The following is a 19,860-nucleotide window of genomic DNA, read 5'->3' on the forward strand; positions in this document are numbered from 1 at the left end:
TCATTCATAACTCATGTTATGTAACACAACTATCAAAAGCAAATATTTTACCTTCTATGAAAAGCAAATAATTTAGAAAAGCATGGTGTTGTAAGTTAACCTGAGGTATTTTCAATAGTGTGAAATATAAATACCTTTCCAAGACTCGGAGCATGAATTGAGCCAGAAGAATGTGGCAGATTTTGGCCTCTCATAGCTTGTGCACTACTTGCATCAACAGGTGAAGGAAGATTAGATCCGGCACACCCTTGCATATCATGAATATCCAGTCCAGGGTTATTTTGTAACAATTGAATACAAAAGTTTTGCATTTCTTCTCTCATCATTTCCTTCATTTCTTTCTTCAGAGAAATCATTTCATTAGCATGTTTTTTTTAAGCTTGTTGGTTTCCTCATCTTTTTCCAGAGAGCTTATCGTGACCGATCTACCATAGCATCTAATCCGACCAGGCCGCTCTTTTCCAAACACAATCCTAAATGCATCATCTGGTGTTTCTCCGAAACTTTGATGATTTTGAAGTTCAGACTGTCAAAAAAAAATTACTGAACATCACTTACAAGTCAAGATAGAATGGGCACTAAAATAAGTTTCAACAAGTCAGGTTATATAAATACAACAAAGAGGATTTATTAAATAAATAAAAACAGTTTGATAATGATCCCTCTATAGGCATACTCAAAACTATGCAAATTAGTGAAAAGCAGCTAAATTCCTAGAAACCTAAAGCACTTACACCTGTTTCACTCGGTCATATTTCAATATATTTGATTTAAACTTGATTCTCACATCTCACTAAAAAATTTGCCATTAGGCATATGAGTGTTGCCACTAAATTTACTTCTTGTAAACTGTTTGCATTATATACCATATCGCATTGTAGCAATCATCTAAGAATGTTGGTTCTGGAAGAAATTGGAAATTCAGGAAGCGAGTCAAGCACCATAAAAGAAAAAGAAAGAAAAAAATAGTCTTCTACAAGCTACTCAACAATAAATAAAATATTTCGTTCCGCCCAACACTAAAATAATACGAGCAAGAGCTTATTATTAGAGTTAATTGTCTAGAACTAACAATAACTTTTTAGTTTTTGTAACATTGTAAATATTTTTTAGAGAATAAAGCTGAAACATTACAAGAAACACATCTAGTTAAAGAGAGAAAAAAAATATTATAACAAGATTTTAGCTTGCAATACGACTTACTATTGCAACTTGAGTATCTGCATGAACTTCCTTCCCTTTCTTTGTACGGGTTGTAATAAATATTTTAGACTTTGATGGTTCCTCATTGTTCTCTTTTATTGCGCGCTATAAATTACATCAAATAAAGTAAAAAACAAACATTAATGTGTTACGATAAAGTACAAAAAGAAATGGAAGTCAGTTTTTTAACAAAATGTCGATTAAATATTACCAATGCCACGCGTACTCTTGCGAAATTAATAGGACCCATTCGATGCCTCCACTTTTATTTTTTCCGGTTTTCAGAATTTAACTAGCTCATAACCTAACACCAAAAAAAGTATATTAATTAATAAATCAAAAAGTAAAAAAATATATAATGCAACATAGCAGAAATGCACAATTCAATCTTACTTGGACATTTGAGTCCTTCCAACACTCAATCAATTAGCAGAATTGAACTTTTGGTATCTCATTCGGGCGATTTTGTAGCATATCTTCATCAGTAGCATTCTTATTGAAATATTCATCTTAATACTTCTCTTGTGTCGCTTCCAAGCATTACGAAGACCAGACATTACCCACTTCTTTCCTTCTGATGGAATTATGAACTTGGACTATGTAAAATAATGTATATTTATCTTCACTTAGTAGGAAACATACAAAATAATACAATTGAAAAACTAATTATTCGTACGTTGACATATTCCCACATTCATTGCTTAATATTCTTTGACACAACATGTCAACTAGTATGCACCAAGGGGACAAATCTCGGATTTCTTGCAATTGTTCCTATAAAGTTGCTCAAATCAGACACTCTCTTGTCAGTTGGTCTCACTACTTGTCCTTTGTCAAATGTCACCTCCTCTCTTTCTTCAAAACTTCTTGCATGAATATTCTTATATATTATTTTTCCTCGAACTCTTTTCTTCTCTGATGTCCCTAGATTGATATAACAGCCAAAACATAAGAAAAAAATTACAATATGTAAACTAATTACAAGGTTTAAGACATAGCACCTGCAGCGTAATCGATGTTCATATCCTCGTCTCTGACAAACTCATCGTCACCAACTTCTTCTTGTGCAGCAAAATTATCCAATTCTATTTCATGCTCATCAATAAGAGGGGATGACATAAATCTGACTTCATTTACTGGGTGATTATGAGGATGTTTTTCCCCACCAACGTGTATCCTATATTTTTCAATAAATTGATTAAGACTCATCGATGGTAGGACTGAGTTTGTCTTTACCTTTTTGCAATTTTGTAGCTCCTAGATATCAAGTTGTTTCTCTCCTTCACTTTGTGTTCTTCCAATCATACGGAAAATGTTATGATCTACCTTTGAAGATGATTGGAGTATGGTTGTGTGCATAGGTAATTTACTCATTCCTTGTTTTTGAATGGGCTCCTCCAATTGAATTAACCTTTGTTTACTTTGTCCTTTTCTTGCAATATTATGTGAAGTGTTCAGATTTTCCCATGAAGGCGATTGAATTGATTTGTACATAGGCAATTTACTCCTTCCTAATTTTTGAACTGACTCCTCGGATTGAGTTAACCTCTTTCTACTTTGTCCTTATGATGTTGGAGGCTTATGATTCTTCCTTTTAACTCCAAGTAATGACTGCTCTTTCTCAGCTTTGTCCTTGTGATCACTAGCAAGATTTTCTCTCTTAATCTGAAATTTTTTGGCTAACTCGGCACTTGATCGGTATTGGAAATCAAAACTTATATTCTTCATTGGACTTTGAGCTTTGTTTGGAGTCGAAACTTTTTTTCTTAAGAGTCGTTGCTTGATTCATCCTACATACAAAACCAATTAAATTACTTTAGCGCAACAACTAGTAAGAATATATAACAGTATGTGAGAAGGTAAATATTTAAGAAATTAGACACATAACAACCCCTAGTGTACATTTATTTTCTTGGATACAACAACAACAACAATAATATACCCAGTATTATCCCACATCGCGGGGTCTGGGGAGGGTAGATTCCACATTAGTCACTCCTGGTAAATCTGTGATAGCTGCTTGTATTTATTATTTATTTATTATTTAGCCAACTCAGTATGTTTCTTATAGCTTATGAGGACATTGGTGTTTAAACAATGCAACAATTTATTTCCGGAAAAATTGGTCGCAAATATCTATTACTTGAACCAGTCAGCTAAAGAGGCATATAGGTCCTATATACTAGCACATAATTCTCATTCCATGAAGGAAATATTCAATGTTCATCGACTTGATCTACATGTATATGATCTTGCTTCCTTTTCCAATGTTGTGGTGGATGCATTCTCATAGATATGCAATGTTTAAGAAATAAGATAACAGATGACTCTAGTTATAAACTATAAAGACTTTCATTTCAGTGAAATACCATTTTAAATAAGGTAATATGGTTTCATCAACCCCTACCTTATTTCAACATTATATATCTTCTGCTTATTTCACACACCTTTTCATTCTTTAGATGTAAATTTTAAACCAACCATGTCTAAGTGAAACAAAAGAAAGAAAGAAGTAAAGGTATTGTTTAATGGGAAATTACAAATTTAGATTATCAGATATGCTACCAAATGCTAAAGAGACATGAGAAAATCCAAACCCCATAAAACCTCTACCTGCAAGAAGAAAAACCCTTCTTCTACTATGCAAAAAATACAAATTTCACAACCAATATCATCCTTTTATTATGCTACAGAGTCTATTTGAGTTGACAAATCTGTTGCAAATCTCAAAACTTTGAACTTTGACGAACCAAGAAGATCATCTAAGAGAAGAAGCAAAAGAATGACCATTTAATAAATGTATCAGTTTGGGAAAATAGTACACCTGAGTTTGAACTTATCTTTTGAGCTTGCAAAACTTGTAGTTAGAGCGACTAATGTAATACCATTCTTTTGTATTTTACGCCTTGCATCATGCTGCCTCATATGGAATCTATATCCATTAATGGGATACCCAGAATATCTTTTAGCAATTGAATTTGGTCCGATGAACAATTGTTTTATAAGATCGGGCACATCCTCTTTCAAAGAACGAGTTTCAAACTATTGAGAGAAGTTTTGACTTTGATTCTTGGCCTTGCTCCATTTAGATCCTCGTCTCTGATTACTAAACTCAACCTCATGTTCTCTAAATAACAAGTATTTTTATTTGTTAGTAAAATGATAAATAAAGTAATTTAATATCAATCCACATAAATAAATGCTATAAGTGATTAAATTACCTTATATATTCTTGAACTTTATCACAATTGTTCAATACGTATATATGTGCCTGATTTAGTGACCGGTCATCTAAAATGATTGGATCACTCTTTTTCGCTCCTAAAGGATAACCTATATTAGGGAACAAACTGGAAGCTTGTGCATTAATTGAATCACATTCATCATTGTTTCTGGGCTTTCGATTAAATCGAGTATTTACACTTCCATGTAAGTATCTAGATCATAAAGTCAAACACTCTTCAACTAAATATGCTTCAGCAATAGATCCTTCTGGTTTCAGTTGCGAACATGTGATTTTAATGTACACATATATCTTTCAGGCGGATACATCCATCGATTTTGAACAGGGCCTCCTAACCTTACCTCATTCGCCAAATGAATAGTCAAATGAATCATTATATCAAAAAAAGTTGGAGGAAAAATTCTTTCCAATTGATTCGCTGTTTCTCTAATCTCTACTTCCAAGCAATCTAACTCTTCTATTGTGATAACTTTTTGACATAAACGGCGAAAGAAAGAACATAGACGAATAGCAACATGATCTGGAAGTATGCTTTTAACTGGTATTAGCAACAAGTAATGTAATATGAAGTGGGCATCATGGGTTTTATAACCAGATAATTTTCTTTCATCTAGCTGCACACACCTAGATATGTTGGAAGCACTACCATCAGGTAACTTTTCTATCTTTAAAACACCACATAAAACTGATTTCTCACCATTGGTCATTGAGAAGCATGCTTTTGCAAACTTTGTTCTCTTGCCATCATTTGTACCCTTTGGTTGCAGGTTCTTCCTAATGCCCATCTCTTTCAGATCATAACGAGCATTTGCATGATGCTTTGTCTTTCCAGGAATGTCCAAAAGAGTTCCAATTACATTATCTACTATATTTTTTTCTATATTCATTACATCACGGTTATAACGTAACAAGTTGTGCTGCCAATAAGGTAATTCAAAAAAATTGACCTTTTTTCCAAGGGCCATCATTTGTTCTCTTTCGCTTCTTCCCAAATACATTGTTAAAATTTCGTAAGTTATTAAGCACATCAGTTCCCTTTAACAAAGTCAGAGGAGTCCTAAATTTTGTTTTTTCATTAAAAGACCTTTTATTAGATCTCCAAGGATGATCCATCGGAATCAAAATATGATGATCCATATAACACATTTTTCGACTATATTTAAGATAACAAGAATTAGTGCCATAATTACAACAAGGGCAAGCCAAATTTCCTTTTGTACTCCAACCGGATAACATAGCATATGCAGGAAAGTCACTGATTGTCCATAAAAGAGCTGCTCGCATTTGAAAAATTTGATCTCTTGAAGCATTATATGTTTCTACTCGGACTCCCACAATACATTTAGCTCTTCTATTAATGGTTGTAAATAAATGTCAGTGTCATTTCCAGGTGATCATGGACTAGGTATGAGCAAAGAAAGCATACAGTATTCTGGTTTCATGCACATCCAAGGAGGAAAATTATACACCATTAAAATAACTGGCCATGTGCTATGAGATATGCTCATGGTCCGAAATGGATTGAACCCATCACTTGCCAAGCCAAGTCTCAAATTGCGAGAATCCCTTGCGAATTCTGAATGCAAGCTATCAAAGTCTTTTCATGCTTGCCCATCAGCAGGATGCCGTATCTTTCCATCTTTAAAACGCTCCTCGTCATGCCACCTCAATGTATCTGCTGTCTTTGAGCACATAAATAGCCTTTTGAGTCTAGGAATTAATGGGAAGTGTCTCAAAATTTTTGTTGGAACACGATAACCTTTTTTGGAAGCCTCCAACTCGCTATCTACTTCATCGATATCTACTTTAGGATATTTAACATATCGAGAAGCTCCACAAAGATGACAATATTCATCATCCTTATGGTCATTCCTAAATAACATGCAATCATTGGGACATGCATCAATATTTTCATAATCAAGACTGAGATCCTTTACCATAGATTTGGCTTTATTGCAGGATATAGGAATGTTCAACTCAGGCATCGCCTCTTTTAATAACTTTAAAAGAGAAGTGAAAGACGCATTGCTCCATTCATGTAGACACTTCAACAAATACAGACTGATTGTGAAAGATAATATAGAGAATCCTCTACAACCAAGATATAGTTCTTGGCTTGCCTCGTCAACTAAGTTATAGAATTTATTGGAATCTTCATTTGGACCTTCATACACTCCTCCAGCATGTGCAACATCTCTAAATTGATCATTCAACAACCCATCAATATCATCGTACGAGTAAACATTATCATCCATGTCACAGTGAACATTCATCGGAATATCCCATTCCCCATGATTAATCCATCTTGTATAACCTTGAACAAATCCATAGCATATTAGATGATCATACACTACATTCCTTCGAGTCCATCGGATATTACAACACTTTGTACATGGACATTGAATTTCTTCGCCTTGAGGATCTCCATAAGTGTAAGCATAATCTAAGAAAGATTGAACACCATTGACATACGCTTTGCTATACCTTGGTAAATCCATCCATTCCTTGGATGGAACATTTGAATTCCTAAAAATTAAATTTATTAGATCTTCAAATATATAATTATTTAAGCATTGGCTATAAAATAAATCTGAAACGTCAAGAGTGAATTTGCAAACTAATGTATTGTAAACTAATAAGACTTTCTTACCTAGTCATGACACGTACGCTAAGCAAACCCAACTTCAAGTCCACCACAAATCTACCTGAGCGTGACTAATCTTCATGGAGAAAAAGAGTAAAATTAATAGGGTCCACAGAATAATGACAACAAGTAATAAAATTATAAACCAAGTAGTTCATGAAGGTAATATAATAATTTTACGCACAAGAAATTTATAGGGATACCAACAACGCTTGTAATGATCCTATAACTATAAGTTCAAACTAATGCACTGACTTTTCTAATCCTTTTAAATATATATAATGAAATAGCTTTTCGATCCCAAAAAAATAAAAATAACAAATAAAACATGAATGTAGCTTGGTAAAGGACTTATACCCAAGGTAAGCATGTCTATACAGACACAATTGTCACCATCGCATATGTATGAAAGATATTGTGGATGAACCAAGTGAACCAAAAAGCAATTTATCAGTTTTATAACCAACTCTATAAAATTAGACTTTCTGTTTGCTTTACATTGATCTTTTTCACTTTATAAGTAATATAACCTAAGACTACAAGGAAAAAGTAGATGAATTTCATCTATTTTTTCTAGTTCCAATTGCCTCAAGCCATGAAACCACTTGATCAATCGAGGGCCTCTGACGCGGATCACGGTCTATACTTTTACAAGCTATACTTAGCACCTCCAAAATTGGTTGTACAATTGAAATTAAGTCAAAATAACCATCTAATTCAAAAGCAATTTTAAAATATTTTGAAATCACAAACTCAAGCAAATAACGCCCTACTTGTGAAACCTTTCGGTATAATTAGGTCGAATACAAATATTAGTAAACGTATACACTGCAAAAAATCGATTAAAGTTTTGACACCCAAAATCAAACAAAAAGATAATTTATTTTTCAAAAATTAATGAATACAGTTTAAGAAACACCAGACCAGCCAAACAATTCATTATTGTGTGCTGCGTTTAAGAAAGGGGATATTGGAACAAGGAATCAAAATTTAAAATCCATTAACGTTAATAACTCTAATGATTGAAGGAGAGAAATCACAAAACCACATTTTATCTTCCTATATTGCACAATCCACATAGCTAGATGAACAAAACATATCTGAATCGAGATCCACAATAATGCATCACAACTATAGATTCCAATGTAGAGAATTCTTGATCAACAACGTATTTAATTTTCCCTTTGATGTAAAGAATTTGGAACCCTTTCTAAAGCACTGCATTAGGCACAACCAAACTTGTATGGAATGGCTAGAAACACCACAATGCTCGTTTGTTCTGTAAATTCCTAATATATTCTATGAATTTTTAACAACTCTTCGAATCCTGTTTAACTTCTATCGGCCCCCAAAAAATTCAATAAGAAGCTAGATAAATTAAAACTTTAAGTATAAGAAGGAACATCAATCAAATATAACCAAAATCAAATAGTAAAGATTACTCCTTTTCAACCCAAGAATCTGAAATTAGTAAAAATAACTAAAACTTATTCCCAAAAATTAAACAAAATAAAATTACTTTTTTTTAGCCCAAGAATCTAAAATTAGAAAAAGGTTAAAAACATTGAGTATAAAATGAAGACTATACCAACATACCCATGTATATACATCATAGAAGATTATTTTCTCATTAGAAATCGAAAAACAAATTACAGAAAACCTTTGAGTAAAAGAAATACTAACCAATAGAGAAAGGATGGAGATTTGCTATAGTGAAGGAGCAGCAACACAATCAAGCAGCGGCAGAAAAAAAAAAAAAGCAACAAAGTTAGGGTAAGGAGGAAAAGAAAGGGAACCGTTCTGGAGGATCTTATGTTTTAATTACTTTGCCTTTTGAGTATTGGGTCGGGAGGAGGGAAATATTTTCATTACCTGTGTATTTGGGGGGAAATTTTAAGAGAAATATTTTATAACAAATTTTTACGTTACGCTTATAAAGTGTTAAATTTGGTATTAGAATATAACAACTCTACAAAAATGTTGAATTATAATTAATAAACATTGCCAAATAATTTGTAAATTGGCAACACTTAAGAAGTGTTGTCATTATATTATAAGAGCACGCTTTTTAAGTGTGGCCTTTAAAAACGTGGCCAAAGACTCTAGTCAAAGACCATGCTTTATAAGCTCATCTATATCTACTTTTGGCAACACTTTTCAAGTGTTGTCTATAATTAGTGTGGCTATAGGCCAAAAATGTTGTAGTGTAAGAAGCCCGAATCAGGCTTGCCAGATGGTTGTAGTTAATAGAACAGATTCAGTTTATAGTTATCACCCTAAGGCTTGCCTAAGCATTAGGACAAAGGTCCTATAGGCATGATTCAAAAGACAGTAAAACTTGAAATGAATTATTTGAAACCCTATATGCGTACTCGTTAAACTGGCTAAGTGAGAGTCTCAGATTACTAAAAGAAAGGCAGAATTCAAACAAATTGATTATAAGCTTTGCAACTGACAGTATCTATTGTTACTGATTTTTATATCTAACATTAAGTGAGGCGAATCAGATTCAATTAGAAACTCCTATAGGCATGCTTTCTAGGCGTTACTGATTTTAAAACCTTGTAGACGTAGTATAGAAATGCAGAAAACTCGTCTTAAACCTATGAACATGATAATCTAGATGCTGAATTCTGTTTAAGACATGATACCTAAGTGCAATTGAATGTTTAAGTCCTGTGAGCAAGGTATCTAGGTGCAGAAATCTGTTTAAGACCTATGAACACGATTTCTATATGAGAAAAATGGATATACAGGATTCAGAAATTCCTATAGGCATATTTTCTATATGCATATGCAAAATTCAGATTGACTTATAGGCATGATTTTTAGACGACAGTAGCAGACCTATGATCATGATTTCTATATGAAAATGGACATTCAGAATTCCCTATGGACATGCTTCTATATGCATTTGAATATGCAGAATTCAAAAACCTATAGACGTGGTATCTATGCAGAATTCAGAATTCCTATAGACATGGTATCTATGTGAGAATGTAGAATTCAGAATTCCTATAGACATGGAATCTACTCTTTTTGCATACATAATTACCCGCCCTTTTAACTAATCAACCCCAAATATTTATTACAAAATTATTTCAGCCTAGAATAAAGTAAAAGAATACATTAGAAAATAAAAGTACAACTAAGGAGAGCCTGATTCAGAAGAATACATTAGAAAATAAAAGTACAACTAAGGAGAGCCTGATTCAGACTTTGTGTCTGAAATATGAGGTAAATCAACTCCAAGAGATTCATGATCCAAAGCCTTTCTCCCATTTGAGCATGTCAGAGTTCCCTAAGAGTCTCAAATAAACTCCAGGCAGTGCTCACACCCAGACATATTACCAGATTAAGACAAGTGCAGTGTGGAAAGGCCAACCCTCAAGTGTCCAAGTTCAGAGGGAACTCAAGGTCCCAAAGCAAGGCTCACAAGAGGGGGGGAAGAACTTAAAGACTAAGAGAGAGTGCAAGTGCAGAAACAGAATTCTGAGAGGGGGAAAGGGGAAGGGAAACAGTTACAAATAAGTACACATAGGGGTTCAAGGGAATGGGGAGAGTGTAAAGAGGCAAGGGCAAGTTGTGGGAATACCCAGCAATGGAGAATGCTAGCACACCCATAAGCCTGTTAGAACACACTATTTAGGGGCTAGGATCCCAAGGGATCAAATTTAATTCATGGACAATAATTTGCATATTGCCATGCCTTAAACCGTAGCTCAAATACATAGGGGCAAGGGTTTGGGATTCATAATAAAAACAGGCATAGAGAAATCAGCATATTAATTTAAGTGTTGAACTATACAAAAACAGTAAGTAAACATGGATACAAAAGCGTAAATAAATACATTGTTATTTCAGGACATACCAGTTTCAAAGAAACAAATAGAGAAAAGCAGTAGGTCTTATAAACAGGCCACAGTGCAGACAAGAAGAGAGAATATTATTGCGTATAAGTGTGAGTTCAGAAAGACTATGAATGAGTGATTGCTTGTGTCAATGAAAGAGTCGTGTATTTATAGTGTAAAAAACAAGCAGAAATAAGGTAAGAAAATAGTTAAGGAACTGAATATCAATTAAGAATCAATCACATAAGACTTCCTTTAATTAAGGAACTCAGATTCAAATGGGAAAACTATTTAAGGGAAGAAATCAAATAAACATCTTGTGCAAAGCATGCAATTAGGGGTAAATACATAAGAAGTTACTCAAGGGCAAAATTTTGAAATACACGGTTACATAAATAAGGTAAGAAAAATCAATTAGTAGCCAGCAAATCAAGGATCAAAGATTTTGTAATCAATGGTCCATGAATGAACCGAGTTAGAAAATTTAAGGAGAGTAACTTAAATCGAGTCATAGGGAAATCAGCAGAAAAGGAAAGAAATCAATCAAACCTATACAGAAGGAAGTCTGAAACTAATCAAGATTTGAAAGCCATTTTAGAGGGGAAATCCGGCACATATAAAGAGCATACAAACATGTTAAGCTAATGTTGTGTCATTGAAAAATCAGTAGATAATAGACTATAGGAGCATGGCTTTCACATAGGTTAGCAATATAGAAGAGAAGTAGCATCTAGTAGCATACAAAAATCCAGTGTAAAAGACCTTAGAAGAGTTTAGCAAAAGTCAGAATCATATAAAAAACAAGGACTTCAAAACTCAGTTCAGACACCCGAAATAGGTCTGAAAGAGTTAGGGTTTCTTTTGAGATAAAACCAGCTCAAGCAAATCACATAGCCAATGGTTCCCAAACTTGGAAAAGCCCCCCCTCCCCCCAAATTCTTGGGTTTCTACCATCAGTCGAGTGCGGATATGAGAGGGCAAGTAATTAAGTCGAAATAGGTTCAGAGGTCTCAGAAAAGAACTGAAACCTTTAACATACTCCTTCAGCAACAGAAACTCATGAGAAACATGGTATAAGAGTAACATGAGAAACACAGTAGAAGCGCTCAAAGAAAACATAGTAAAAGAAACTAATACACAGCATAGTAGAAGAAAACTAATCAGAACACAGTAGAGGAAACTTAATAAGAAACATACAAGAACACAGTAAAGAAATAATACAGTAGAAGAAACACACGAAAGAAAAGAGAAAATCGGAGAATCATCTAAATAACTCAGAAAACCCTAGATCGAAAAAAAGAAATGGTTTTGACAGAATAGTTTTTTTTCGAAAGAAAATCGTTTAAAAACTTTAGGGAAAGCATAGATCTGGAATAGATCTAAAGAGATTAGAAAAACCTCAAAAGCTAGGGCTTTCAGAGGAACCCAAACGATGAGAAAGGCTTGGATCTAAGCAAGAAGAGTCGAGGCCAGGCTCGAAACAGGCTTGGCTCGCGGGAGCAGGCCGGAGATGGCCGTGGAACTTGAATCAATAGAGGTATGGAACCAACTCTTCATGGTCAAGTCATGAAGCTCTAGTAACCAAACGCCAGGAGCCATATGTGGCTTGGTGGGTGGTGAAACCACCATGGATTCAGGTCAGAAGGTGGCCGGAAAAGATGAAGGGAACTCATCGGAGAGGATGTGAAAGGGGGAAGGTTCTAGAGAGAACCAGAGGTAGAGAGATAGAGACGAGTGAGGCAAATGAGGGGTATTGGGGGTCATTTGGAATTAAAAATGGTAAGAACGAGTGAGGGCCGAACGGCTAGGATTTAATAAGGTTTTGGGTCGGGTAGGGGTAATTGGGGCCTGGGTTGGGTTTAATTGAAATTGGGTCAAAAATTGGGGTCCAATCCAATTTGGGGTCAGATTTTAGGCTAAAATTGAAACGAATTGGGCTATTATTTAAATAGCCAATTTTTCCCTTTAAAATTATGAAAAATAGTAAAGTAATTTCTAGGATTAAAATAAAGGTACTAAAATGATTAATAACATATAGTGATGAAAAATAAAAAATACTGGAGTCAATTTATAGTTATAAACACAATTAAATCTTGAAATAGGCTAATATTGTAATTATATGCAATTTTAGCTTAAAAATACTAAATAATTTTTGTACAAATATAAAAAAATTATGTTAGCTACATTTTGGTATAGATATGCGAATCTCATAAGTGAATTGCCAAAATGATAATTTTGAGAATAATTATTGGGCTTTTCTTACTAAAATAAGGCAATATATTGATTAAAAAAAATCTTAAAACAAATAAGAAAAAAATATTGAAACTTTGGGACATACTTATATATGCATATACATGCTATTTTGAGAGTATTTTGCATATTGAAAATATACAGGGAAAAATTGGGTATCAACAGCAGGCTCGCAAAATGGTAAATCCTGCTCGCAGAGTTTGACATCGTCTATGTCACTCGCACCGCGATGAAAGCACAGGCTTTGGAAGATCATTTGGTAGAGAATCTAGTTGATAATGAGTACATGCCACTTAGCACATACTTCCCGGACGAAGAGGTCAACTCGATAGAGGAAGTGGTTCCAGACGATCACCCTGTATGGAAAATATATTTTGATGGGGCTGTCAATATCAAAGGAGTTGGGATCGGGGTAATCCTCATCTCACCTATTGGACACCATTACACTGCGATGGTCCGACTTCTATTCTTCTGTACTAATAATACGGCAGAATACGAAGCTTGTATCATGGGTTTGGAAATGGCCATCGATCTGGATGTGCATGAACTATTGGTTATGGGAGATTCTGACTTGCTTATCCGGCAAGCCCAAGGCGAATGAGAGACTCAATACATCAAGCTTATTCCGTAAAAACAATGTGTGCAAGATTTGAGCAAAAGATTCAAATCCATCGAGTTCAGGTACATTCCCAGGTTTCACAATGAGCTAGTTGATGTCTTGGCTACTTTAGCTTCGATGCTCCCTTATCCAGGCAACACTCATATTTATCCACTAGAAATCCAAGTTCGGAATCAACACAGTTACTGCAATACAATTGAGACAGAACCAGATGGTGAACCATGGTATCATGACATAAAATGATTCCTGAAAACAAGAGAATATCCAGAGCATGCCGAAGGAGATCAAAAAAGAACTATAAGACGGCTCGCCAGTGGTTTCTTCCTGAATGGGGAAATTCTGTACAAGAGGACCCCAGATTTAAACTTGTTGAGATGCGTAGATGCTACAGAAGTAGAGCGGATCATGAGTGAAGTGCATTCGGGGGTATGCGGACCTCACATGAATGGATATATTTTGGCGAATAAGATTCTGCAGACAGGGTATTACTGGCTTACTATGGAGCGAGATTGCTTCAGATTTGTTCGCAAGTGTCACCAATGCCAAATTCATGGTAACCTGATTCACTCGCCTCCTTCAGAGTTGCATCCCATGTCCTCTCCTTGGCCTTTCGTTACTTGGGGAATGGATGTTATTGGGTCGATCGAGCCAAAGGCTTCAAATGGGCATAGATTCATTTTGGTTGCAATTGATTACTTCACCAAGTGGGTGGAGGTCGTCACTTTCAAAGCAGTCACCAAGAAAGCAGTGGTAGACTTTGTTCATTCCAACATCATTTGTCGCTTTGGTATCCCAAAGACCATTATCACTGACAATGCAGCCAATCTAAATAGTCATTTGATGAAGGAGGTATGCGAACAATTTAAAATCATGCATCGCCATTCTACCCCTTACCGGCCAAAATCCAATGGAGCCGTTGAAGCGGCAAACAAGAACATCAAGACGATTCTCAGGAAGATGATCCAAGGTTCCAGGAAATGGCATGAAATGTTGCCTTTTGCTCTTTTGGGATTCTGCACGACTGTTCGCACATCTGTTAGTGCAACTCCGTATCTGCTTGTATATGGAACTGAAACTGTAATACATGCTGAAGTCGAAATTCCCTCTCTCTGAATTATTGTAGAATCAGAGATTGAAGACACTGAGTGGGTCAAGATCCGATTAGAACAACTGATGTTGATCGATGAAAACCAGCTAACAGCAGTGTGTTTCGGCCAGTTATACTAGCAAAGAATGGCCCGCGCTTACAATAAGAAAGTGCACCCAAGGCAGTTTGAGGTAGGCCAGCTGGTTTTGAAACGCATCTTTCTACACCAGGTAGAAGCTAAAGGAAAATTCGCCCCGAACTGGCAAGGAACCTACATCATCAAGAAAGTGTTACCAAAAGGGGCCTAGCACTTGGTAGATAAAGAGGGATAGGTACCAGACACGACTATTAACGCAGATGTAGTCAAAAGATATTATGTCTGATATATACCCATTGTAGAATTTTCACGCATTGATTTTCTCAGATTGAAGTGACGAAGGCTATCATTTGCTGGCTATTCCAAATAGGTGTCACCCTTTTGTTAATCCTTTTGAGCCGTATTTGTCTTCCTTGTTTCTCACTTTTTGAAGTTTGTGTAAAAAAACAACAACAACTACAACAAATCTCTGAGTCATTGAACTACGTCCGACCTGATTCCGAAAGGATACGTAGGCAGCCTTACCCTGGGTTCGATCCCGTCAGAACAAAAAATCCATATTCCCAATACTCCAAAACTAGGGCAGAAGTTTGTTTTATTTCACGGTTTTTTCTGTAAAGACGATTCCAAAAGTTGTAATTCAGTTCAAGGTTCATTTCACCTTTTTACCTTTCAAGAACTTCTGATCGATGTTTCTTAAGAATGATTGAAGTCCCCATGCCAAAGGCATTGGGTAACCTCCCTCATACAATATTTTAGTCAAAAAAAAGAGAAATGAGAGAGTCTTATCAGTGAAAACCCACACAGGCACTATAAGGCGACAGTGAGCAAAGAAATGAGAGAGTCTTATTGGTAAAAACCCGTATGGTCACCATAAGGCGACTGTTAGTAGAGAAATGAGAGAGGTTAGTTAGCAAAAACCTACAAAGGGCGCTACTAGCCGAATAAGGGTCTTTGATTCTCCGGCATGAGCACAACCAAGACTAATTCAAGATGAACATTTGCGGTAGATTTTGAGAATTAGACAGCTTAGACGGATCAGGCGTCCAATCCAAAATGCATGTCATGATTCATTAAAGTTGGCACATACCTCCAGATAAGTCTACCTATTCCTTTCTCCGAAAGGGACACGTTTTGTTTAAGCACAATTCTTTTTCACTTCCAATTATTATTCTGTTTTTACCTATAATTTTTCTTTGAGTCCCTTTCGGTCTAATCCTGCATCAAAATCAAAGCAAATAAAGGGTTGCAAAACTAGCTATAGTTTCCCCATAATGTCGAGCACAATTTGGGGCATATATGGCATTGACGAAGGCACGAATCCATCTGTGATCTCTTTTGATAAGGCAAACAAAGTGTCTCAAAGAAACTGAAAAGGTCGCCTAAGCAAGACCTGCTTTATGGGAAAAATTGATAAGCACTACGGACACAAATTGATACTGGGTGCAAGACAACTGAGCTTGATTTTAAAGAAAAATAGCCTTGCCTTAGAGACGAGGGTAGCAGTACCATGGACATCTGGGTATGAAACAGTTGGGGGCAATATTGTAAAGCCAAGGTCTCTAGAAAATGATACAGAGTGGTAGAGCATCTCGGTACCACGCTGACAGAATCGGTTCTTTGACAGCAGTAGCCGTGAATCAAGCTACTCAGGGCATCAAGGCCACAAATCAACCACCACTTTGAAAACTCATAAATTTTTCTTTGTTTGAAATAGGAACAAAGCAATGCAGAATGTCGATCCTAAATGAACGAATGTAACTATACGTAAGCTCTTTAAAATCTCCATTTTTCTTTTATTTTCATCATGCATCACTATTGTTCACACCTCCTATTTATGTAGCTTAACCCAGGTAGAACCGTTTTGCCTAGGGGGATCTAGCTTATAGTTTCTGGGTATAAGTACTCTTCGCTCAGGGTGTTTTACGTAGCTTAACCCAGGTAGAACCGTTTCGCCTAGGGGGATCCAGCTCATAGTTTCTAGGTAGAAGTACTCTTCACTAAAGGTGTTTTATGTAGCTTAACCCAGGTAGAACCGTTTCACCTAGGGGGATCCAGCTCATAGTTTCTGGGTAGAACTACTCTTCGCTCAGGGTGTTTTACGTATCTTAACTCAGGTAGAACCATTTCGCCTAGGGGGATCCAACTCATAGTTCTGGGTAGAAGTACTCTTCGCTCAGGGTGTTTTACATAGCTTAACCCAGGTAGAACCGTTTCGTCTAGGGGATCTAGCTCATAGTTTCCGGGTAGAAATACTCTTCGCTCAGGGTGTTTTACGTAGCTTAACCCAGGTAGAACCGTTTCGCCTAGGGGGATCCAGCTCATAGTTTCCGGGTAGAAGTACTCTTCGCTCGGGGTTTTTTTACGTAGCTTAACCCAGGTAGAATCGTTTCGCCTAGGGGGATCCAGCTTATAGTTTGTGGGTATAAGTACTCTTCGCTCAGGGTGTTTTACATAGCTTAACCTAGGTAGAACTATTTCGCCTAGGGGGATCCAGCTCATAGTTTCCGGGTAGAAGTACTCTTCGCTCAGGGTGTTTTACGTAGCTTAACTCAGGTAGAACTATTTTGCCTAGAGGGATCCAGCTCATAGTTTCCGGGCAGAAGTACTCTTCGTTCAGGGTGTTTTACATAGCTTAACCCAGGTAGAACCGTTTCACCTAGGCGGATCCAGCTCATAGTTTTCGGGTAAAAGTACTCTTCGCTCAGGGTGTTTTACGTAGCTTAATCCAGGTAGAACCGTTTCGCCTAGGGGGATCCAGCTTATAGTTTCTGGGTAGAAGTACTCTTCGCTCAGGGTGTTTTATGTAGCTTAACCCAGGTAGAACCGTTTCACCTAAGGGGATCCAGCTCATAGTTTCCGGGTAGAAGTACTCTTCGCTTAAGGTGTTTTACGTAGCTTAACCCAGGTAGAACCGTTTCGCCTAGGGGATCTAGTTCGTAGTTCCGGGTAGAAGTACTCTTCGCTCAGGTTGTTTTACGTAGCTTAACTCAGGTAAAACCGTTTCGCCTAGGGGGATCCATCTCATAGTTTCCGGGTAGAAGTACTCTTCGCTCAGGGTGTTTTACGTAGCTTAACCCAGGTAGAACCGTTCGCCTAGGGGGATCCAGTTCATAGTTCCGGGTAAAAGTACTCTTCGCTCAGGGTGTTTAATACAGTTTAACTCAGATAGAACCTTTTTTCACCTAGAAGGATTCAACACTTTATCAATAATACATGGTGCAAAAACCGATTCTATTTCCTTCTAGTAAGAGAAGGTACTAGCCCCTGATTACATTTTCTTTCAGTAGTACGGGGTACCGATCCCTAGTTACACAATCATTCGTTACCAAATTTTATCCCTTTTTAGCTAGTTTTTACTACTGTTTATGTCTGCCTTTTCAATAAATTAGATAATTTACAGAATTCTCTAATAACTCGCAAATATTTTCTAGTGCTACACTGGGGCAGAATTTTTTTTCGTTTTTGTTTTGTCTTTGATGGCTTTGCAGGCTCTGCCATATAGCACAAGTGACGATTAAAGCTTGCAGTTTCAGTTTCTCATCAGAAGAAAGAAATCATTCGATCACAAGATAGTTGGAGTTTAGCTTTGATAATGTGTCAGCAGCTCAGCTTCTCGAGATTCATCTTCTCAAATTCTGATCTAGAAAGCAAGCCAATGAGATTGAGTCATAATCCTTTCTTCAAAAGAATTAAGATCCAATCTAAGGTCAACACAAGCGAGCAAGTCAAGAATCAAGATTTGACTCTAGAAGACACGTGGATAGGAATTTTTGTACTCTTAGTTTGCAGACATATGTAGTGCTCTTATCTTTTTCTTTTGATGTAAGAAGCAGTAACAGTAAGAGTAATAGCAACAGCAGTAGCAGCAACAACAGTCTTAACTCTAGTGTCTGGTAGTCCCACCTACCAAATTTTCCCAGAACTACACTGACCTGATTCCTTTATAGCCAAGGATATGTAGGCAACCTCAGAAGCAAGGTTCGGTCACCACCTTTTTCAAAATGCTTCCACTAGAGTGAATATGAGCAAAAATTATCGATGGCATTTATTTGTCTTTGCACGAAAACTCTTCATGTTCTCGAGCAAAGAGGGGCAGCTGTAAATGCCTAATTTTTGCCTTGTATATATATATATATATATATATATATATATATATATATATATATATATATATGTGTGTGTGTGTGTGTGTGTGTGTGTGTGTGTGTGTGTGTGTGTATGTATAGGTTGTAAGAGTTGAGTAATGGTTTGATAAATGGGGTAGGGATTGGGCTAGTGTAATTTAATTAAAATTGTGCCAAAATTGGCCCAAAATTTGAGCCCAAAAAGCCCAAATTCAGACCAAAAGGGGGCTGCTAAGAAGAGCTTAAAATGACGTAGTTTTGTCTTGAAACTACGTCGTTTTGGTTAAGTGACAAGATTCAATCTCATCCATTCATCTCTCCCTCATCCAATAGTCCACAATCAATCTTCCAACTAGGTATTTAAGACTTAGAAATGCTAAAATTTTGCCCCCATTTCTCCCATAATTATTTTCTCCTCCCTCTCTCTTCTATCTCTCTCTCTCCATAACCGCCACCTGATCACTGCCAACTCCACACGACTAAAAGGTAGGAAGAGAGAGTTGCAATAGCTTTTATCTGATATGAGGGTCGGGATCGATTTCCACAGGGAGCTAGGAATGGAGTCGAGTATCTATCTAGACTAGAGTTGTGTATTTGTTCCTAATGTCACTTCCATACATTTTTGGGTTTTCGATTATAAACTACTATTATCAAACTATTAATTGAAACTAGATTATGCTACGAGATAATTGCTAAGTTGTATCTAATGGGAAGAAAGACACTAGGGTCGTCACATTA

General features: G+C 36.3%; 1 protein-coding gene across 1 annotated transcript; it reads right to left on the minus strand.

Moving 5' to 3' along the window:
- Positions 1–6,048: 6,048 nt before the first annotated feature.
- Positions 6,049–6,945, minus strand: LOC142181662 (uncharacterized). Its single transcript, XM_075255060.1, has one exon. The coding sequence runs from the start codon at positions 6,943–6,945 to the stop codon at positions 6,049–6,051; it is 897 nt and encodes a 298-aa protein (XP_075111161.1).
- Between the last annotated feature and the right edge of the window lie 12,915 nt (positions 6,946–19,860).

Source organism: Nicotiana tabacum, chromosome 6 (assembly GCF_000715075.1).
Source record: "Nicotiana tabacum cultivar K326 chromosome 6, ASM71507v2, whole genome shotgun sequence".
Lineage (NCBI taxonomy): Eukaryota > Viridiplantae > Streptophyta > Magnoliopsida > Solanales > Solanaceae > Nicotiana > Nicotiana tabacum.

What these genes read in the sequence shown, in the direction of transcription:
- LOC142181662 (XM_075255060.1), bottom strand. Translation starts at nt 6,945, where the DNA reads ATGGATTTACCAAGGTATAGCAAAGCGTATGTCAATGGTGTTCAATCT.